The sequence below is a fragment of the Salvelinus alpinus genome, chromosome 34 (genome assembly GCF_045679555.1).
Source record: "Salvelinus alpinus chromosome 34, SLU_Salpinus.1, whole genome shotgun sequence".
Classification (NCBI taxonomy): Eukaryota; Metazoa; Chordata; class Actinopteri; order Salmoniformes; family Salmonidae; genus Salvelinus; species Salvelinus alpinus.
In genome coordinates, this window is record NC_092119.1 from 6,588,499 (window position 1) to 6,612,313 (window position 23,815).

Below are 23,815 nucleotides of genomic sequence, written 5' to 3' on the forward strand. Positions count from 1 at the left end.
GAGAGAGATGGGGCCCCGGCTCCTAGCACAAGCTGAGAGAGATGTGGCCCCGGCTCCTAGCACAAGCTGAGAGAGATGTGGCTCCTAGCACAAGCTGAGAGAGATGTGGCCCCGGCTCCTAGCACAAGCTGAGAGAGATGTGGCTCCTAGCACAAGCTGAGAGAGATGGGGCCCCGGCTGCTAGCACAAGCTGAGAGAGATGTGGCTCCTAGCACAAGCTGAGAGAGATGTGGCCCCGGCTGCTAGAACAAGCTGAGAGAGATGTGGCTCCTAGCACAAGCTGAGAGAGATGTGGCCCCGGCTCCTAGCACAAGCTGAGAGACATGTGGCTCCTAGCACAAGCTGAGAGAGATGTGGCTCCTAGCACAAGCTGAGAGAGATGTGGCCCCGGCTGCTAGCACAAGCTGAGAGAGATGTGGCTCCTAGCACAAGCTGAGAGAGATGTGGCCCCGGCTCCTAGCACAAGCTGAGAGACATGTGGCTCCTAGCACAAGCTGAGAGAGATGGGGCCCCGGCTCCTAGCACAAGCTGAGAGAGATGGGGCCCCGGCTCCTAGCACAAGCTGAGAGAGATGAGGCTCCTAGCACAAGCTGAGAGAGATGTGGCTCCTAGCACAAGCTGGGAGAGACGGGGCCCCGGCTCCTAGCACAAGCTGAGAGAGATGTGGCTCCTAGCACAAGCTGAGAGAGATGTGGCCCCGGCTCCTAGCACAAGCTGAGAGAGATGGGGCCCCGGCTCCTAGCACAAGCTGAGAGAGATGTGGCTCCTAGCACAAACTGAGAGAGATGTGGCCCCGGCTCCTAGCACAAGCTGAGAGAGATGGGGCCCCGGCTCCTAGCACAAGCTGAGAGAGATGTGGCTCCTAGCACAAGCTGAGAGAGATGGGGCCCCGGCTCCTAGCACAAGCTGAGAGAGATGTGGCTCCTAGCACAAGCTGAGAGAGATGTGGCTCCTAGCACAAGCTGAGAGAGATGGGGCCCCGGCTCCTAGCACAAGCTGAGAGAGAAGAGGCTCCTAGCACAAGCTGAGAGAGATGTGGCTCCTAGCACAAGCTGAGAGAGATGGGGACCCGGCTCCTAGCACAAGCTGAGAGAGATGGGGCCCCAGCTCCTAGCACAAGCTGAGAGAGATGTGGCTCCTAGCACAAGCTGAGAGAGATGGGGCCCCGGCTCCTAGCACAAGCTGAGAGAGATGAGGCTCCTAGCACAAGCTGAGAGAGATGAGGCTCCTAGCACAAGCTGAGAGAGATGTGGCTCCTAGCACAAGCTGAGAGAGATGTGGCTCCTAGCACAAGCTGAGAGAGATGTGGCTCCTAGCACAAGCTGAGAGAGATGTGGCTCCTAGCACAAGCTGAGAGAGATGTGGCTCCTAGCACAAGCTGAGAGAGATGTGGCTCCTAGCACAAGCTGAGAGAGATGTGGCTCCTAGCACAAGCTGAGAGAGATGTGGCTCCTAGCACAAGCTGAGAGAGATGTGGCTCCTAGCACAAGCTGAGAGAGATGTGGCCCCGGCTCCTAGCACAAGCTGAGAGAGATGGGGCCCCGGCTCCTAGCACAAGCTGAGAGAGATGTGGCTCCTAGCACAAGCTGAGAGAGATGGGGCCCCGGCTCCTAGCACAAGCTGAGAGAGATGGGGCCCCGGCTCCTAGCACAAGCTGAGAGAGATGTGGCTCCTAGCACAAGCTGAGAGAGATGTGGCTCCTAGCACAAGCTGAGAGAGATGGGGCCCCGGCTCCTAGCACAAGCTGAGAGAGAGGAGGCTCCTAGCACAAGCTGAGAGAGATGTGGCTCCTAGCACAAGCTGAGAGAGATGGGGCCCCGGCTCCTAGCACAAGCTGAGAGAGATGTGGCTCCTAGCACAAGCTGAGAGAGATGGGGCCCCGGCTCCTGGCACAAGCTGAGAGAGATGAGGCTCCTAGCACAAGCTGAGAGAGATGAGGCTCCTAGCACAAGCTGAGAGAGATGAGGCTCCTAGCACAAGCTGAGAGAGATGAGGCTCCTAGCACAAGCTGAGAGAGATGAGGCTCCTAGCACAAGCTGAGAGAGATGTGGCTCCTAGCACAAGCTGAGAGAGATGTGGCTCCTAGCACAAGCTGAGAGAGATGTGGCCCCGGCTGCTAGCACAAGCTGAGAGAGATGTGGCTCCTAGCACAAGCTGAGAGAGATGTGGCCCCGGCTCCTAGCACAAGCTGAGAGACATGTGGCTCCTAGCACAAGCTGAGAGAGATGGGGCCCCGGCTCCTAGCACAAGCTGAGAGAGATGGGGCCCCGGCTCCTAGCACAAGCTGAGAGAGATGAGGCTCCTAGCACAAGCTGAGAGAGATGTGGCTACTAGCACAAGCTGGGAGAGATGGGGCCCCGGCTCCTAGCACAAGCTGAGAGAGATGTGGCTCCTAGCACAAGCTGAGAGAGATGTGGCCCCGGCTCCTAGCACAAGCTGAGAGAGATGGGGCCCCGGCTCCTAGCACAAGCTGAGAGAGATGTGGCTCCTAGCACAAGCTGAGAGAGATGTGGCCCCGGCTCCTAGCACAAGCTGAGAGAGATGGGGCCCCGGCTCCTAGCACAAGCTGAGAGAGATGTGGCTCCTAGCACAAGCTGAGAGAGATGGGGCCCCGGCTCCTAGCACAAGCTGAGAGAGATGGGGCCCCGGCTCCTAGCACAAGCTGAGAGAGATGTGGCTCCTAGCACAAGCTGAGAGAGATGGGGCCCCGGCTCCTAGCACAAGCTGAGAGAGAAGAGGCTCCTAGCACAAGCTGAGAGAGATGTGGCTCCTAGCACAAGCTGAGAGAGATGGGGCCCCGGCTCCTAGCACAAGCTGAGAGAGATGTGGCTCCTAGCACAAGCTGAGAGAGATGGGGCCCCGGCTCCTAGCACAAGCTGAGAGAGATGGGGCCCCGGCTCCTAGCACAAGCTGAGAGAGATGAGGCTCCTAGCACAAGCTGAGAGAGATGAGGCTCCTAGCACAAGCTGAGAGAGATGTGGCTCCTAGCACAAGCTGAGAGAGATGTGGCTCCTAGCACAAGCTGAGAGAGATGTGGCTCCTAGCACAAGCTGAGAGAGATGTGGCTCCTAGCACAAGCTGAGAGAGATGTGGCTCCTAGCACAAGCTGAGAGAGATGTGGCTCCTAGCACAAGCTGAGAGAGATGTGGCTCCTAGCACAAGCTGAGAGATGTGGCTCCTAGCACAAGCTGAGAGAGATGTGGCTCCTAGCACAAGCTGAGAGAGATGTGGCTCCTAGCACAAGCTGAGAGAGATGTGGCTCCTAGCACAAGCTGAGAAAGATGTGGCCCCGGCTCCTAGCACAAGCTGAGAGATGTGGCTCCTAGCACAAGCTGAGAGAGATGGGGCCCCGGCTCCTAGCACAAGCTGAGAGAGATGGGGCCCCGGCTCCTAGCACAAGCTGAGAGAGATGTGGCTCCTAGCACAAGCTGAGAGAGATGTGGCTCCTAGCACAAGCTGAGAGAGATGGGGCCCCGGCTCCTAGCACAAGCTGAGAGAGAAGAGGCTCCTAGCACAAGCTGAGAGAGATGTGGCTCCTAGCACAAGCTGAGAGAGATGGGGCCCCGGCTCCTAGCACAAGCTGAGAGAGATGGGGCCCCGGCTCCTAGCACAAGCTTTGAGAGATGTGGCTCCTAGCACAAGCTGAGAGAGATGGGGCCCCGGCTCCTAGCACAAGCTGAGAGAGATGGGACCCCGGCTTCTATTACAAGCTGAGAGAGATGAGGCTCCTAGCACAAGCTGAGAGAGATGAGGCTCCTAGCACAAGCTGAGAGAGATGAGGCTCCTAGCACAAGCTGAGAGAGATGTGGCTCCTAGCACAAGCTGAGAGAGATGTGGCTCCTAGCACAAGCTGAGAGAGATGTGGCTCCTAGCACAAGCTGAGAGAGATGTGGCTCCTAGCACAAGCTGAGAGAGATGTGGCTCCTAGCACAAGCTGAGAGAGATGTGGCCCCGGCTCCTAGCACAAGCTGAGAGAGATGTGGCTCCTAGCACAAGCTGAGAGAGATGTGGCTCCTAGCACAAGCTGAGAGAGATGTGGCCCCGGCTCCTAGCACAAGCTGAGAGAGATGAGGCTCCTAGCACAAGCTGAGAGAGATGAGGCTCCTAGCACAAGCTGAGAGAGATGTGGCTCCTAGCACAAGCTGAGAGAGATGTGGCTCCTAGCACAAGCTGAGAGAGATGTGGCTCCTAGCACAAGCTGAGAGAGATGGGGCTCCTAGCACAAGCTGAGAGAGATGTGGCTCCTAGCACAAGCTGAGAGAGATGGGGCCCCGGCTCCTAGCACAAGCTGAGAGAGATGAGGCCCCGGCTATATTGAATATTTTAATAGCATAATAAATAAATCCATTAAAATATGTTTGTTTAAAGTAGAAATATCCAGTTATTTTTGCATGGGCTGCGTCTTAATCCACTGCATGCTCCTATGTCGGCCTTCAGCACCTGCGGTGGAAGGTGGCCGAGCTGCAGCGGGGTTTGTCAGACCAGGAGACAAACAGAAAATCAGTCTCGCCAAAACATCTGCAGCGTCCGAACGGTTTGACCACTATGGAAAGATGTGGTCATGGTACCGCCAATCTGCCAACTTCCAGGACCTAACCTCTGACCCCTCACCTTGCCGCTGTAGGCTCCCAGACCGTAGCTCGTGAGACTCTTGCCCTCCCCACCAGGACCTAACCCCTCACCTTGCCGCTGTAGGCTCCCAGACCGTAGCTCGTGAGACTCTTGCCCCCCCCACCAGGACCTAACCTCTGACCCCTCACCTTGCCGCTGTAGGCTCCCAGACCGTAGCTCGTGAGACTCTTGCCCCCCCACCAGGACCTAACCTCTCACCTTGCCGCTGTAGGCTCCCAGACCGTAGCTCGTGAGACTCTTGCCCCCCCCCCCCCCAGGACCTAACCTCTGACCTCTCACCTTGCCGCTGTAGGCTCCCAGACCGTAGCTCGTGAGACTCTTGCCCCCCCACCAGGACCTAACCTCTGACCCCTCACCTTGCCGCTGTAGGCTCCCAGACCGTAGCTCGTGAGACTCTTGCCCCCCCACCAGGACCTAACCTCTGACCCCTCACCTTGCCGCTGTAGGCTCCCAGACCGTAGCTCGTGAGACTCTTGCCCCCCCACCAGGACCTAACCTCTGACCTCTCACCTTGCCGCTGTAGGCTCCCAGACCGTAGCTCGTGAGACTCTTGCCCCCCCCCACCAGGACCTAACCTCTGACCTCTCACCTTGCCGCTGTAGGCTCCCAGACCGTAGCTCGTGAGACTCTTGCCCCCCCACCAGGACCTAACCTCTGACCCCTCACCTTGCCGCTGTAGGCTCCCAGACCGTAGCTCGTGAGACTCTTGCCCCCCCACCAGGACCTAACCTCTGACCCCTCACCTTGCCGCTGTAGGCTCCCAGACCGTAGCTCGTGAGACTCTTGCCCCCCCACCAGGACCTAACCTCTGACCTCTCACCTTGCCGCTGTAGGCTCCCAGACCGTAGCTCGTGAGACTCTTGCCCCCCCACCAGGACCTAACCTCTGACCCCTCACCTTGCCGCTGTAGGCTCCCAGACCGTAGCTCGTGAGACTCTTGCCCCCCCCACCAGGACCTAACCCCTCACCTTGCCGCTGTAGGCTCCCAGACCGTAGCTCGTGAGACTCTTGCCCCCCCCACCAGGACCTAACCTCTGACCCCTCACCTTGCCGCTGTAGGCTCCCAGACCGTAGCTCGTGAGACTCTTGCCCCCCCACCAGGACCTGACCTCTCACCTTGCCGCTGTAGGCTCCCAGACCGTAGCTCGTGAGACTCTTGCCCCCCCCCCCACCAGGACCTAACCTCTGACCCCTCACCTTGCCGCTGTAGGCTCCCAGACCGTAGCTCGTGAGACTCTTGCCCCCCCACCAGGACCTGACCTCTCACCTTGCCGCTGTAGGCTTCCAGACCGTAGCTCGTGAGACTCTTTCCCCCCCACCAGGACCTGACCTCTCACCTTGCCGCTGTAGGCTCCCAGACCTTAGCTCGTGAGACTCTTGCCCCCCCCACCAGGACCTAACCTCTGACCCCTCACCTTGCCGCTGTAGGCTCCCAGACCGTAGCTCGTGAGACTCTTGCCCCCCCACCAGGACCTAACCTCTGACCCCTCACCTTGCCGCTGTAGGCTCCCAGACCGTAGCTCGTGAGACTCTTGGCCCCCCCACCAGGACCTAACCTCTGACCCCTCACCTTGCCGCTGTAGGCTCCCAGACCGTAGCTCGTGAGACTCTTGGCCCCCCCCACCAGGACCTAACCTCTGACCCCTCACCTTGCCGCTGTAGGCTCCCAGACCGTAGCTCGTGAGACTCTTGGCTCCCCCCACCAGGACCTAACCTCTGACCCCTCACCTTGCCGCTGTAGGCTCCCAGACCGTAGCTCGTGAGACTCTTGCCCTCCCCCCACCAGGACCTAACCTCTGACCCCTCACCTTGCCGCTGTAGGCTCCCAGACCGTAGCTCGTGAGACTCTTGCCCCCCCCACCAGGACCTAACCTCTGACCCCTCACCTTGCCGCTGTAGGCTCCCAGACCGTTGCTCGTGAGACTCTTGCCCCCCCCCCCCACCAGGACCTAACCTCTGACCCCTCACCTTGCCGCTGTAGGCTCCCAGACCGTAGCTCGTGAGACTCTTGCCCCCCCCCACCAGGACCTGACCCCTCACCTTGCCGCTGTAGGCTCCCAGACCGTAGCTCGTGAGACTCTTGCCCCCCCACCAGGTCCTAACCTCTGACCCCTCACCTTGCCGCTGTAGGCTCCCAGACCGTAGCTCGTGAGACTCTTGCCCCCCCCCCCCACCAGGACCTAACCTCTGACCCCTCACCTTGCCGCTGTAGGCTCCCAGACCGTAGCTCGTGAGACTCTTGCCCCCCCCCCCACCAGGACCTAACCTCTGACCCCTCACCTTGCCGCTGTAGGCTCCCAGAACGTAGCTCGTGAGACTCTTGCACCCCCCCACCAGGACCTGACCCCTCACCTTGCCGCTGTAGGCTCCCAGACCGTAGCTCGTGAGACTCTTTCCCCCCCACCAGGACCTAACCTCTGACCCCTCACCTTGCCGCTGTAGGCTCCCAGACCGTAGCTCGTGAGACTCTTTCCCCCCCCACCAGGACCTGACCTCTCACCTTGCGCTGTAGGCTCCCAGACCGTAGCTCGTGAGACTCTTGCCCCCCCCACCAGGACCTAACCTCTGACCGCTCACCTTGCCGCTGTAGGCTCCCAGACCGTAGCTCGTGAGACTCTTGCCCCCCCCCCCACCAGGACCTAACCTCTGACCCCTCACCTTGCCGCTGTAGGCTCCCAGACCGTAGCTCGTGAGACTCTTGCCCCCCCCCCACCAGGACCTGACCCCTCACCTTGACGCTGTAGGCTCCCAGACCGTAGCTCGTGAGACTCTTGCCCCCCCACCAGGACCTAACCTCTGACCCCTCACCTTGCCGCTGTAGGCTCCCAGACCGTAGCTCGTGAGACTCTTGCCCCCCCCCCCCACCAGGACCTAACCTCTGACCCCTCACCTTGCCGCTGTAGGCTCCCAGACCGTAGCTCGTGAGACTCTTGCCCCCCCACCAGGACCTAACCTCTGACCCCTCACCTTGCCGCTGTAGGCTCCCAGACCGTAGCTCGTGAGACTCTTGCCCCCCCACCAGGACCTAACCTCTGACCTCTCACCTTGCCGCTGTAGGCTCCCAGACCGTAGCTCGTGAGACTCTTGCCCCCCCACCAGGACCTAACCTCTGACCCCTCACCTTGCCGCTGTAGGCTCCCAGACCGTAGCTCGTGAGACTCTTGCCCCCCCCACCAGGACCTAACCCCTCACCTTGCCGCTGTAGGCTCCCAGACCGTAGCTCGTGAGACTCTTGCCCCCCCCACCAGGACCTAACCTCTGACCCCTCACCTTGCCACTGTAGGCTCCCAGACCGTAGCTCGTGAGACTCTTGCCCCCCCACCAGGACCTGACCTCTCACCTTGCCGCTGTAGGCTCCCAGACCGTAGCTCGTGAGACTCTTGCCCCCCCCCCCCACCAGGACCTAACCTCTGACCCCTCACCTTGCCGCTGTAGGCTCCCAGACCGTAGCTCGTGAGACTCTTGCCCCCCCACCAGGACCTGACCTCTCACCTTGCCGCTGTAGGCTTCCAGACCGTAGCTCGTGAGACTCTTTCCCCCCCACCAGGACCTGACCTCTCACCTTGCCGCTGTAGGCTCCCAGACCGTAGCTCGTGAGACTCTTGCCCCCCCCACCAGGACCTAACCTCTGACCCCTCACCTTGCCGCTGTAGGCTCCCAGACCGTAGCTCGTGAGACTCTTGCCCCCCCACCAGGACCTAACCTCTGACCCCTCACCTTGCCGCTGTAGGCTCCCAGACCGTAGCTCGTGAGACTCTTTCCCCCCCCCACCAGGACCTAACCTCTGACCCCTCACCTTGCCGCTGTAGGCTCCCAGACCGTAGCTCGTGAGACTCTTGCCCCCCCCCACCAGGACCTGACCCCTCACCTTGCCGCTGTAGGCTCCCAGACCGTAGCTCGTGAGACTCTTGCCCCCCACCAGGACCGTGTCTTCCCCGATGCGAAAGGACGACTCCAGGAGAGACTCGACACTGAAGGGGACAGCTTCCATGCTCTCTCTGTCTCTATTCCACTGGAACAACGCTCCGTCCAACGACGGGATGAACATCTTATTCCCAAACACCTGGAGACGGAGGCAGAAAATATAGCATTTATTCAACACTTGGAGAAACAGGGACACCAGTTAGTAACAAAATACAAGCACCTGGGGGGGGGACAGAGAGAAAACACCACTGATCTAATCAGCACCTGGGGGGGGGAGGGGGTGGGGGGGGGGCGGAGGGAAAACACCACTGATCTCATCAGCACCTGGGGGACGGGGGACGGAGGGAAAACACCACTGATCTCATCAGCACCTGGGGGGGGGGGACGGAGGGAAAACACCACTGATCTCATCAGCACCTGGGGGGGGGGGGAGGGGCAGAGGGAAAACACCACTGATCTCATCAGCACCTGGGGGGGGGGGGGGGGGGCAGAGGGAAAACACCACTGATCTCATCAGCACCTGGGGGGGGGGGACGGGACGGAGGGAAAACACCACTGATCTCATCAGCACCTCACCACTGATCTCATCAGGCTCTTATGTACAGATGAAAAACATCCACATGTCAGAGTGAGTGTTACTATCTATATTCCTGGGGACCTGAAATCCCCAAAATTCCCCACAAGGACAGTAAAACAAGGAACATTGTCCCTCGTGAGGAGATTTCCCACATCCCCATGAGGGCAAAGGCTATTTTAAGCTTAGGGGTTCGTTTTAGGGTCACAATTAGGTTTAGGGTAAGGGATTTGTGGTTAGGTTTAGGGTTAGGCTTAGGTTAAGATTAGGGTTAGGTTTAGATTAGGGTTAAGGTTAAGGCTAGAATTAGGAGTTAAGGTCAGGGTTAAGGGGTTAGAGAAAATAGAATATAGAATGGAAACACATTTTAGGTCACAAAGTGTGTGTTTTGGGAGGGGGGGGGGGGGGGTTCTGTTGTGGGATGACATCATCCCTGGGCTGTGGGATGACATCATCCCTGGGCTAAAGCATTACCTCATCCTAATCCCACTCACCACCTCCCTCCCTTCCGACCCCCCTCACATGACTCACTCCACACCGGCATTCATCCCTCTTCCTCCCCCCGACATCGCTCTCTTTTGAAGTGACAGCTCATTTCTACAGACAATGCCATCTAGTTGATCCCCCCCGTCTCTCTCTCTCCTCAACATTCTAGTTGATCCCCCCCGTCTCTCTCTCTCCTCAACATTCTAGTTGATCCCCCCGTCTCTCTCTCTCCTCAACATTCTAGTTGATCCCCTCCCCGTCTCTCTCTCTCCTCAACATTCTAGTTGATCCCCCCGTCTCTCTCTCTCCTCAACATTCTAGTTGATCCCCCCGTCTCTCTCTCTCCTCAACATTCTAGTTGATCCCTTCCCCGTCTCTCTCTCCTCAACATTCTAGTTGATCCCCTCCCCGTCTCTCTCTCCTCAACATTCTAGTTGATCCCTTCCCCGTCTCTCTCTCTCCTCAACATTCTAGTTGATCACCTCCCCGTCTCTCTCTCTCCTCAACATTCTAGTTGATCACCTCCCCGTCTCTCTCTCTCCTCAACATTCTAGTTGATCCCCCGTCTCTCTCTCCTCAACATTCTAGTTGATCCCCTCCCCGTCTCTCTCTCTCCTCAACATTCTAGTTGATCCCCCCGTCTCTCTCTCTCCTCAACATTCTAGTTGATCCCCCCGTCTCTCTCTCTCCTCAACATTCTAGTTGATCCCTTCCCCGTCTCTCTCTCCTCAACATTCTAGTTGATCCCCTCCCCGTCTCTCTCTCCTCAACATTCTAGTTGATCCCTTCCCCGTCTCTCTCTCTCCTCAACATTCTAGTTGATCACCTCCCCGTCTCTCTCTCTCCTCAACATTCTAGTTGATCACCTCCCCGTCTCTCTCTCTCCTCAACATTCTAGTTGATCCCCCGTCTCTCTCTCCTCAACATTCTAGTTGATCCCCCCCGTCTCTCTCTCTCCTCAACATTCTAGTTGATCCCCTCCCCGTCTCTCTAACTCCTCAACATTCTAGTTGATCCCCTCCCCGTCTCTCTCTCTCCTCAACATTCTAATTGATCCCCCCGTCTCTCTCTCTCCTCAACATTCTAGTTGATCCCCTCCCCGTCTCTCTCTCTCCTCAACATTCTAATTGATCCCCCCGTCTCTCTCTCTCCTCAACATTCTAGTTGATCCCCTCCCCGTCTCTCTCTCCTCAACATTCTAGTTGATCCCCCCCGTCTCTCTCTCTCCTCAACATTCTAGTTGATCCCCCCCCCCGTCTCTCTCTCTCCTCAACATTCTAGTTGATCCCCCCGTCTCTCTCTCTCCTCAACATTCTAGTTGATCCCTTCCCCGTCTCTCTCTCCTCAACATTCTAGTTGATCCCCTCCCCGTCTCTCTCTCCTCAACATTCTAGTTGATCCCCCCGTCTCTCTCTCTCCTCAACATTCTAGTTGATCCCCCCGTCTCTCTCTCTCCTCAACATTCTAGTTGATCCCCTCCCCGTCTCTCTCTCCTCAACATTCTAGTTGATCCCCTCCCCGTCTCTCTCTCTCCTCAACATTCTAATTGATCCCCCCGTCTCTCTCTCTCCTCAACATTCTAGTTGATCCCCCCGTCTCTCTCTCTCCTCAACATTCTAGTTGATCCCCCCGTCTCTCTCTCTCCTCAACATTCTAGTTGATCCCCCCGTCTCTCTCTCTCTCAACATTCTAGTTGATCCCCTCCCCGTCTCTCTCTCCTCAACATTCTAGTTGATCCCCCCCGTCTCTCTCTCTCCTCAACATTCTAGTTGATCCCCCCCGTCTCTCTCTCTCCTCAACATTCTAGTTGATCCCCCCGTCTCTCTCTCTCCTCAACATTCTAGTTGATCCCCCCGTCTCTCTCTCTCCTCAACATTCTAGTTGATCCCCCCGTCTCTCTCTCTCTCAACATTCTAGTTGATCCCCTCCCCGTCTCTCTCTCCTCAACATTCTAGTTGATCCCCCCCGTCTCTCTCTCTCCTCAACATTCTAGTTGATCCCCCCCGTCTCTCTCTCTCCTCAACATTCTAGTTGATCCCCCCGTCTCTCTCTCTCCTCAACATTCTAGTTGATCCCCTCCCCGTCTCTCTCTCCTCAACATTCTAGTTGATCCCCTCCCCGTCTCTCTCTCTCCTCAACATTCTAGTTGATCCCCCCGTCTCTCTCTCTCCTCAACATTCTAGTTGATCCCCTCCCCGTCTCTCTCTCTCCTCAACATTCTAGTTGATCCCCTCCCCGTCTCTCTCCTCAACATTCTAGTTGATCCCCTCCCCGTCTCTCTCTCTCCTCAACATTCTAGTTGATCCCCTCCCCGTCTCTCTCTCTCCTCAACATTCTAATTGATCCCCCCGTCTCTCTCTCTCCTCAACATTCTAGTTGATCCCCTCCCCGTCTCTCTCTCTCCTCAACATTCTAGTTGATCCCCTCCCCGTCTCTCTCTCTCCTCAACATTCTAGTTGATCCCCTCCCCGTCTCTCTCTCCTCAACATTCTAGTTGATCCCCTCCCCGTCTCTCTCTCCTCAACATTCTAGTTGATCCCCCCCGTCTCTCTCTCTCCTCAACATTCTAGTTGATCCCCCCCGTCTCTCTCTCTCCTCAACATTCTAGTTGATCCCCTCCCCGTCTCTCTCTCCTCAACATTCTAGTTGATCCCCCCCGTCTCTCTCTCTCCTCAACATTCTAGTTGATCCCCCCGTCTCTCTCTCTCCTCAACATTCTAGTTGATCCCCCCGTCTCTCTCTCTCCTCAACATTCTAGTTGATCCCTTCCCCGTCTCTCTCTCCTCAACATTCTAGTTGATCCCCTCCCCGTCTCTCTCTCCTCAACATTCTAGTTGATCCCCCCGTCTCTCTCTCTCCTCAACATTCTAGTTGATCCCCCCGTCTCTCTCTCTCCTCAACATTCTAGTTGATCCCCTCCCCGTCTCTCTCTCCTCAACATTCTAGTTGATCCCCTCCCCGTCTCTCTCTCTCCTCAACATTCTAATTGATCCCCCCGTCTCTCTCTCTCCTCAACATTCTAGTTGATCCCCCCGTCTCTCTCTCTCCTCAACATTCTAGTTGATCCCCTCCCCGTCTCTCTCCTCAACATTCTAATTGATCCCCCCGTCTCTCTCTCTCCTCAACATTCTAGTTGATCACCTCCCCGTCTCTCTCTCTCCTCAACATTCTAGTTGATCCCCTCCCCGTCTCTCTCTCTCCTCAACATTCTAATTGATCCCCCCGTCTCTCTCTCTCCTCAACATTCTAGTTGATCCCCTCCCCGTCTCTCTCTCTCCTCAACATTCTAGTTGATCCCCTCCCCGTCTCTCTCTCTCCTCAACATTCTAGTTGATCCCCTCCCCGTCTCTCTCTCCTCAACATTCTAGTTGATCCCCTCCCCGTCTCTCTCTCCTCAACATTCTAGTTGATCCCCCCCGTCTCTCTCTCTCCTCAACATTCTAGTTGATCCCCTCCCCGTCTCTCTCTCTCCTCAACATTCTAGTTGATCCCCTCCCCGTCTCTCTCTCCTCAACATTCTAGTTGATCCCCCCCGTCTCTCTCTCTCCTCAACATTCTAGTTGATCCCCCCCGTCTCTCTCTCTCCTCAACATTCTAGTTGATCCCCCCGTCTCTCTCTCTCCTCAACATTCTAGTTGATCCCTTCCCCGTCTCTCTCTCCTCAACATTCTAGTTGATCCCCTCCCCGTCTCTCTCTCCTCAACATTCTAGTTGATCCCCCCGTCTCTCTCTCTCCTCAACATTCTAGTTGATCCCCCCGTCTCTCTCTCTCCTCAACATTCTAGTTGATCCCCTCCCCGTCTCTCTCTCCTCAACATTCTAGTTGATCCCCTCCCCGTCTCTCTCTCTCCTCAACATTCTAATTGATCCCCCCGTCTCTCTCTCTCCTCAACATTCTAGTTGATCCCCCCGTCTCTCTCTCTCCTCAACATTCTAGTTGATCCCCCCCGTCTCTCTCTCTCCTCAACATTCTAGTTGATCCCCCCGTCTCTCTCTCTCCTCAACATTCTAGTTGATCCCCTCCCCGTCTCTCTCTCCTCAACATTCTAGTTGATCCCCCCCGTCTCTCTCTCTCCTCAACATTCTAGTTGATCCCCCCCGTCTCTCTCTCTCCTCAACATTCTAGTTGATCCCCCCGTCTCTCTCTCTCCTCAACATTCTAGTTGATCCCTTCCCCGTCTCTCTCTCCTCAACATTCAGTTGATCCCCTCCCCGTCTCTCTCTCCTCAACATTCTAGTTGATCCCCTCCCCGTCTCTCTCTCTCCTCAACATTCTAGTTGATCCCCTCCCCGTCTCTCTCTCTCCTCAACATTCTAGTTGATCCCCTCCCCGTCTCTCTCTCTCCTCAACATTCTAGTTGATCCCCTCCCCATCTCTCTCTCTCCTCAACATTCTAGTTGATCCCCTCCCCGTCTCTCTCTCTCCTCAACATTCTAGTTGATCCCCTCCCCGTCTCTCTCTCTCCTCAACAATCTAGTTGATCCCCTCCCCGTCTCTCTCTCTCCTCAACCTTCTAGTTGATCCCCCCCCCGTCTATCTCTCTCCTCAACATGCTAGTTGACCCCCCCCGTCTATATCTCTCCTCAACATTCTAGTTGATCCCCCCCCGTCTATCTCTCTCCTCAACATTCTAGTTGATCCCCCCGTCTATATCTCTCCTCAACATTCTAGTTGACCCCCCCCGTCTATATCTCTCCTCAACATTCTAGTTGATCCCCCCCCGTCTATCTCTCTCCTCAACATTCTAGTTTACCCCCCCCCCGTCTCTCTCTCTCCTCAATATTCTGTGTGCTCCTATAGGTGACTGCTCCTCCCTACACGGCCCTAACAACCAATGGTGCGGGGGCAACCCCCCTAATCACCAAGCAGACTAGTGCCTGAGGGACGCCGTGCCGACCGCTTATCACACCGTACTGTTGCATAGCGTTGGGGCTGGGGGAGGGGCCGGGGCTCTGAGACAATCAAAGCGATGGATCCCTTGCAGGCTTCCCAGGGAGCTGGGGATTTCAACGGGTGAGAGGGTATGAGATGCTCTCGTGTCAACACACTAACGCTGACAAATTCTCTACATCCCTCACCCATCGTCACACTGGGTCCATCGTCACACTGGGCCCATCGTCACACTGGGCCCATCGTCACACTGGGCCCATCGTCACACTGGGCCCATCGTCACACTGGGCCCATCGTCACACTGGGCCCATCGTCACACTGGGCCCATCGTCACACTGGGCCCATCGTCACACTGGGCCCATCGTCACACTGGGCCCATCGTCACACTGGGCCCCTCATCAAACAGTCCACTACTTAGAGACAGCCTTACCCAGAGGGTGTGTTGTTAAATAGACAGCCTTACCCAGAGGGTGTGTTGTTAAACAGACAGCCTTACCCAGAGGGTGTGTTGTTAAATAGACAGCCTTACCCAGAGGGTGTGTTTTTAAACAGACAGCCTTACCCAGAGGGTGTGTATTTTAAACAGACAGCCTTACCCAGAGGGTGTGTATTTTAAACAGACAGCCTTACCCAGAGGGTGTGTATTTTAAACAGACAGCCTTACCCAGAGGGTGTGTATTTAAACAGACAGCCTTACCCAGAGGGTGTGTATTTTAAACAGACAGCCTTACCCAGAGGGTGTGTATTTAAACAGACAGCCTTACCCAGAGGGTGTGTTGTTAAACAGACAGCCTTACCCAGAGGGTGTGTTGTTAAACAGACAGCCTTACCCAGAGGGTGTGTTGTTAAACAGACAGCCTTACCCAGAGGGTGTGTTGTTAAACAGACAGCCTTACCCAGAGGGTGTGTTGTTAGACAGACAGCCTTACCCAGAGGGTGTGTTGTTAAACAGACAGCCTTACCCAGAGGGTGTGTTGTTAAACAGACAGCCTTACCCAGAGGGTGTGTTGTTAAACAGACAGCCTTACCCAGAGGGTGTGTTGTTAGACAGACAGCCTTACCCAGAGGGTGTGTTGTTAAACAGACAGCCTTACCCAGAGGGTGTGTTGTTAAACAGACAGCCTTACCCAGAGGGTGTGTTTTTAAACAGACAGCCTTACCCAGAGGGTGTGTTGTTAAACAGACAGCCTTACCCAGAGGGTGTGTTTTAAACAGACAGCCTTACCCAGAGGGTGTGTATTTTAAACAGACAGCCTTACCCAGAGGGTGTGTTTTAAACAGACAGCCTTACCCAGAGGGTGTGTTTTAAACAGACAGCCTTACCCAGAGGGTGTGTAAGAGGGGGTGTGTTTTAAACAGACAGCCTTACCCAGAGGGTGTGTAAGAGGGTGTGTATTTTAAACAGACAGCCTTACCCAGAGGGTGTGTATTTTAAACAGACAGCCTTACCCAGAGGGTGTGTTTTAAACAGACAGCCTTACCCAGAGGGTGTGTTTTAAACAGACAGCCTTACCCAGAGGGTGTGTTTTAAACAGACAGCCTTACCCAGAGTGTGTGTAAGAGGGTGTGTATTTTAAACAGACAGCCTTACCCAGAGGGTGTGTATTTTAAATAGACAGCCTTACCCAGAGGGTGTGTTTTAAACAGACAGCCTTACCCAGAGGGTGTGTTTTAAACAGACAGCCTTACCCAGAGGGTGTGTTTTAAACAGACAGCCTTACCCAGAGGGTGTGTAAGAGGGTGTGTATTTTAAACAGACAGCCTTACCCAGAGGGTGTGTTTTAAACAGACAGCCTTACCCAGAGGTTGTGTAAGAGGGTGTGTATTTTAAACAGACAGCCTTACCCAGAGGGTGTGTATTTTAAACAGACAGCCTTACCCAGAGGGTGTGTTTTAAACAGACAGCCTTACCCAGAGGGTGTGTAAGAGGGTGTGTATTTTAAACAGACAGCCTTACCCAGAGGGTGTGTATTTTAAACAGACAGCCTTACCCAGAGGGTGTGTATTTTAAATAGACAGCCTTACCCAGAGGGTGTGTTGTTAAATAGACAGCCTTACCCAGAGGGTGTGTTGTTAAACAGACAGCCTTACCCAGAGGGTGTGTTGTTAAATAGACAGCCTTACCCAGAGGGTGTGTTGTTAAATAGACAGCCTTACCCAGAGGGTGTGTTGTTAAATAGACAGCCTTACCCAGAGGGTGTGTTGTTAAATAGACAGCCTTACCCAGAGGGTGTGTTGTTAAACAGACAGCCTTACCCAGAGGGTGTGTTGTTAAATAGACAGCCTTACCCAGAGGGTGTGTTGTTAAATAGACAGCCCACTGGTCTAGCTGCAGGCTACTCTTCACTCTATAGCCTTTCAACTGTTTATGTGTAGGCGTAAGCCTGTGTGTGTGTGTCTGTGTGTGTGTGTCTTGTGTGCGTGTCTGTGTGTGTGTGTTCTTCTATCCTTGTAGGGAACCTAACATCCCCAAAAGTCCCCACAACAGATAGTATAACATGGGGGTGAATGGCACATACACATCTCTATGGTATCAAAGCTTAACAATCCTTCTTTAACCCGTCTCCTCCCCTTCATCTACACCGATTAAAGTGGATTTAACCCGTCTCCTCCCCTTCATCTACACCGATTAAAGTGGATTTAACCCGTCTCCTCCCCTTCATCTACACCGATTAAAGTGGATTTAACCCGTCTCCTCCCCTTCATCTACACCGATTAAAGTGGATTTAACCCGTCTCCTCCCCTTCATCTACACCGATTAAAGTGGATTTAACCCGTCTCCTCCCCTTCATCTACACCGATTAAAGTGGATTTAACCCGTCTCCTCCCCTTCATCTACACCGATTAAAGTGGATTTAACCCGTCATCTACACCGATTAAAGTGGATTTAACCCGTCTCCTCCCCTTCATCTACACCGATTAAAGTGGATTTAACCCGTCTCCTCCCCTTCATCTACACCGATTAAAGTGGATTTAACCCGTCTCCTCCCCTTCATCTACACCGATTAAAGTGGATTTAACCCGTCTCCTCCCCTTCATCTACACCGATTAAAGTGGATTTAACCCGTCTCCTCCCCTTCATCTACACCGATTAAAGTGGATTTAACCCGTCTCCTCCCCTTCATCTACACCGATTAAAGTGGATTTAACCCGTCTCCTCCCCTTCATCTACACCGATTAAAGTGGATTTAACCCGTCTCCTCCCCTTCATCTACACTGATTAAAGTTGATTTAACCCGTCTCCTCCCCTTCATCTACACCGATTAAAGTGGATTTAACCCGTCTCCTCCTCTTCATCTACACCGATTAAAGTGGATTTAACACGTGGCATCAATAAGGGATCATAGCTTTCACCTGGAATCCCCTGGTCAGTCTGTCCTAATGTTTGTCATGGGATATATGTTATGTCATAAGCTATATGTTATGTCATGTCATAGGTTGTCATAGGTTATGTCACAGGCTATAGGTTATGTCATAGGCTATATGTTATGTCATAAGCTTTATGTCATAGGTTATGTCACAGGCTATAGGTTATGTCATAGGCTATAGGTTATGTCATAGGCTGTCATAGGTTATATGTAATAGGCTATATGTTATGTCATAGGTTATGTCATAGGTTACCTCTGGTTTGTTGAGGCTGGATGAGACCAGACATCCCGACCCTACGTTCAGGTCCCACTGTTTGTATGTTATAGGTTATATTATATATGTTATGTACAGTGGCCTTCAGAAACTATTCATACCCCTTGACTTATGTTGTTGTGTTACAGCCTGAATTCAAAATGGATTAAATGTGACATTTTTCCTCACCCATCTACACACAATACCCAATAATTACTAAGTGAAAACATGTTTATAGGATTTTTTAAAAATGTATTGAAAATGAAATACAGAAATATCTAATTTACATACATATTCACACTCCCGAGTCAATAGTTTGTAGAAGCACCTTTGGCAGCGATTACAGAGTATTTTGGGTAAATCTTCAAAAGATTTGCACACCTGGATTGTGCAACATTTGCCCATAATTATTTTCTAAATTCTTCATGCTCAGTCAAATTGGTTGTTGATCATTGCCAGACAACCATTTTCAGGTCTTGCCATAGATTTCTAAGTAGATTTAAGTCAAAACTGTAACTCAGGAACATTCACTGCATTCTTGGTAAGCAACTCCAGTGTATATTTGGCCTTGTGTTTTAGGTTATTGTCCTGCTGAAAGGTGAATTCATCTCCCAGTGTCTGTTGGAAGCAGACTGAACCAGGTTTTCCTCTAGGATTTTGCCTGTGCTTAGCTCCATTCCATTTCTTTTTATCCTAAAATACTCCCTAGTCCTTAACAATGACAAGCATACCCATAACATGATGCAGCAACCACTATGCTTGAAAATATGGAGAGTCGTACTCGGTAATGTGTTGTATTGGATTTGCCCCAAACATAATGCTTTGTATTCAGGACAAAAAGTTAATTTATTTGAAACATTTTGTGCAGTAGTACTTTAGTGTCTTGTTGCAAACAGGATGCATGTTTTGTAATATTTGTATTCTGTACAGGCTTCCTTTTTTTCACTCTGTCAATTAGGTTAAATGTTATGTCACAGGTTATACGACATAGGTCATAGGCTATAGGTTATATGTTATGTCATAGATTATATGTTGTCATAGGTTGTACGTTAAATGTTATGTCATAGGTTATATGTTATAAGTTATAGGTTATAAGTTACAGGGAATAGGTTATACGTTATGTCACAGGGTAAAGGTCATAGGTTATGTCATAGGTTGTAGGTCATAGGTCATGTCACAGGTTATAGGTCATGTCACAGGTTAAAGGTCATAGGTCATTTCACAGGTTATAGGTCATAGGTCATGTCACAGGTTATAGGTCATGTCACAGGTTATAGGTCATAGGTCATGTCACAGGTTATAGGTCATGTCACAGGTTATAGGTCATAGGTCATGTCACAGGTTATAGGTCATGTCACAGGTTAAAGGTCATAGGTCAGGTCACAGGTTATAGGTCATGCCACAGGTCATGTCACAGGTTATAGGTCATAGGTCATGGCACAGGTTATAGGTCGTCAAAGGTTTCATGCCATAGGTCATGTCACAGGTCATAGGTCATGCCACAGGTCATAGGTAATGTCACAGGTTATAAGTCATAGGTCATGACACAGGTTATGTCACAGGTTATAGGTCATGTCACAGGTTATAGGTCATGTCACAGGTTATAGGTCATGTCACAGGTTATAGGTCATGTCACAGGTTATAGGTCATGTCACAAGTTAAAGGTCACAGGTTATATATTGTCACAGGTTATATATTGTCACAGGTTATATATTGTCACAGGTTATAGGTCAAATGTTATAGGTCATATGTTATGGCACATGTTATATGTGATATCATAGGTTATGTTATATTTTATGTCATAGGTTATAAGTTGTATGTTATGTCATAGGTTATATGTTGTTATAAGTTACATGTTATAGGTTATATGTTATGTTATTTCACAGGGTATAGGTCATGTCACAGGTCACAGGTTATGTCACAGGTCACAGGTCATGTCACAGATTATAGGCCATGGTCAGGTCACAGGTCGCAGGTCATGTCACAGGTCATGTCACAGGTTATAAGTCATTGGTCACGTCACAGGTTATAGGTCATGTCACAGGTTATAGGTCGTCGCAGGTTATATGTCATAGGTTATATGTTATAGGTCACAGGTTATATGTCATGTCATATGTCATGTCACAAGTTATATGTCATAGGTTATAAGTTATATGTTATATGATAAGTTAAATGTAATATCATAGGTTATATGTTATGTCACAGGTCATATGTTATGTCATAGGTTATATGTTATGTCACAGGTTATAGGTTATATGTTATGTCAAAGGTTATATGTTATGCCATAGGTTATATGTTATGTCACAGGTTATATGTCACAGGTTATAGGTCATACGTTATGTCACAGGTTATAGGGCATATGTTATGTCACAGGTTATAGGTCATAGGTTAAATCAAACTTTATGTGTCACATGCTCCGAATACAACAAGTGTAGACTTTACCGTGAAATGCTTACTAACAAGCCCTTAACCAAAAGGGCAGTTCAAGAAGAAAATATTTACCAAGTAGACTAAAATAAGAACAAATAATAAAAATAACACAATAAGAATAACAATGTGGAGGCTATATACAGGGTGTTACGGTACAGAGTCAATGTGGAGGCTATATACAGGGTTTTACGGTACAGAGTCAATGTGGAGGCTATATACAGGGGGTACCAGTACAGAGTCAATGTGGAGGCTATATACAGGGTGTTACGGTACAGAGTCAATGTGGAGGCTATATACAGGGGGTACCGGTACAGAGTCAATGTGGAGGCTATATACAGGGGGTACCGGTACAGAGTCAATGTGGAGGCTATATACAGGGTGTTACGGTACAGAGTCAATGTGGAGGCTATATACAGGGGGTACCGGTACAGAGTCAATGTGGAGGCTATATACAGGGGGTACCGGTACAGAGTCAATGTGGAGGCTATATACAGGGGGTACCGGTATAGAGTCAATGTGGAGGCTATATACAGGGTGTTACGGTACAGAGTCAATGTGGAGGATATATACAGGGGGTACCAGTACAGAGTCAATGTGGAGGCTATATACAGGGTGTTACGGTACAGAGTCAATGTGGAGGCTATATACAGGGGGTACTGGTACAGAGTCAATGTGGAGGCTATATACAGGGTGTTACGGTACAGAGTCAATGTGGAGGCTATATACAGGGGGTACCGGTACAGAGTCAATGTGGAGGCTATATACAGGGGGTACCGGTACAGAGTCAATGTGGAGGCTATATACAGGGTGTTACGGTACAGAGTCAATGTGGAGGCTATATACAGGGGGTACTGGTACAGAGTCAATGTGGAGGCTATATACAGGGTGTTACGGTACAGAGTCAATGTGGAGGCTATATACAGGGGGTACCGGTACAGAGTCAATGTGGAGGCTATATACAGGGGGTACCGGTACAGAGTCAATGTGGAGGCTATATACAGGGGGTACCGGTACAGAGTCAATGTGGAGGCTATATACAGGGGGTACCGGTACAGAGTCAATGTGGAGGCTATATACAGGGGGTACCGGTACAGAGTCAATGTGGAGGCTATATACAGGGTTGATTCACGGTACCGGTACAGAGTCAATGTCTCAGGGTTACGGTACAGAGTCAATGTGGAGGCTATATACAGGGGGTACTCGGTACAGAGTCAATGTGGAGGCTATATACAGGGGGCACCGGTACAGAGTCAATGTGGAGGCTATATACAGGGTATTACGGTACAGAGTCAATGTGGAGGCTATATACAGGGGGTACCGGTACAGAGTCAATGTGGAGGCTATATACAGGGGGTACCGGTACAGAGTCAATGTGGAGGCTATATACAGTGGGAACTGGTACAGGTGATATGTTATGTTCCAGGTTATAGGTTGTGTTATGTAACAGGTTATGTCATAAGTTATATGTTATGTCATAGGTTATAACATTCACATTTTAGTAATTTGTAATTAGGTTATATGTTATGTCACAGGTTATATGTTATGTCATAGGTTATACGGTATATGTTATGTCATAGGTTATATCATTCACATTTTAGTCATTTGTAATTAGGATATATGTTATGTCACAGGTTATATGTATAGTCACAGGTTATATGTTATGTCATAGGTTATACGGTATATGTTATGTCACAGGTTATATGTTATGTCACAGGTTATGTCACAGGTTATAGGTCATAGGTTATATGTTATGTCAAAAGCTATATGTTATGTCATAGGTTGTCATAGGTTATGTCACATGTTAAATGTTACGTCACAGGCTATATGTTACGTCACAGGCTATATGTTATGTCATAGGCTATATGTTATGTCATAGGTTATATGTCATGTCATAGGTTATATGTCATGTCATAGGTTATGTCATAGGTTATATGTCATAGGATATATGTTATGTCATAAGCTATATGTTATGTCATAGGTTGTCATAGGTTATGTCACAGGCTATAGGTTATGTCATAGGCTATATGTTATGTCATCAGCTTTATGTCATAGGTTATGTCATAGGTCATAGGCTATAGGTTATGTCATAGGCTATAGGTTATGTCATAGGTTATGTCATAGGTTACCTCTGGTTTGCTGAGGCTGGATGAGACCAGACATCCTGACCCTACGTTCAGGTCCCACTGTTTGCGTCCCTGGTTGTAGGGGTCTAGAGCTGAGATACGACCGTCCAGAGTACTGATGATCACCAGAGAGCTGGGGAAGAAGGGAAGACCGGGGGGTTAATACCAGTCACACAGCATCAACGGAGCTGGGTGTTAATATACCTATTAAAGATCACTGGAGCAGGGGATTTATACACCTATTAGAGATCAACGGAGCTGGGTGTTAATACACCTATTAGTCAGATCAGTGGAGCAGGGGGTTTATACACCTATTAGTCAGATCAGTGGAGCAGGGGGTTTATACACCTATTAGTCAGATCAGTGGAGCAGGGGGTTTATACACCTATTAGTCAGATCAGTGGAGCAGGGGGTTTATACACCTATTAGTCAGATCAGTGGAGCAGGGAGTTTATACACCTATTAGTCAGATCAGTGGAGCAGGGGGTTTATACACCTATTAGTCAGATCAGTGGAGCAGGGGGTTTATACACCTATTAGTCAGATCAGTGGAGCAGGGGGTTTATACACCTATTAGTCAGATCAGTGGAGCAGGGGGTTTATACACCTATTAGTCAGATCAGTGGAGCTGGGGGTTTATACACCTATTAGTCAGATCAGTGGAGCAGGGGGTTTATACACCTATTAGAGATCAGTGGAGCAGGGGGTTTATACACCTATTAGTCAGATCAGTGGAGCAGGGGGTTTATACACCTATTAGTCAGATCAGTGGAGCAGGGGGTTTATACACCTATTAGTCAGATCAGTGGAGCAGGGGGTTTATACACCTATTAGTCAGATCAGTGGAGCAGGGGGTTTATACACCTATTAGTCAGATCAGTGGAGCAGGGGGTTTATACACCTATTAGTCAGATCAGTGGAGCAGGGGGTTTATACACCTATTAGTCAGATCAGTGGCGCTGGGGGTTTATACACATATTAGTCAGATCAGTGGAGCAGGGGGTTTATACACCTATTAGTCAGATCAGTGGAGCTGGGGGTTTATACACCTATTAGTCAGATCAGTGGAGCAGGGGGTTTATACACCTATTAGTCAGATCAGTGGAGCAGGGGGTTTATACACCTATTAGTCAG

General features: G+C 51.5%; 1 protein-coding gene across 3 annotated transcripts in view; it reads right to left on the minus strand.

The window, feature by feature from the left end:
* eif2ak3 (eukaryotic translation initiation factor 2-alpha kinase 3) overlaps positions 1–23,815 on the minus strand; it is a 113,090-nt gene that overhangs the window by 58,878 nt on the left and 30,397 nt on the right. For all 3 annotated transcript variants that reach the window (XR_011672564.1, XM_071382128.1, XM_071382129.1), the window contains exons 2-3: positions 22,685–22,814; positions 8,501–8,695 (exon numbers count right to left, since the gene is read on the minus strand). Coding sequence is in view for 2 of the 3 variants with exons in the window: in XM_071382128.1 (XP_071238229.1) it covers positions 8,501–8,695; positions 22,685–22,814 (325 nt within the window). In the remaining variant the exon portion in view is untranslated. The remainder of the gene's footprint in view (positions 1–8,500; positions 8,696–22,684; positions 22,815–23,815) is intronic.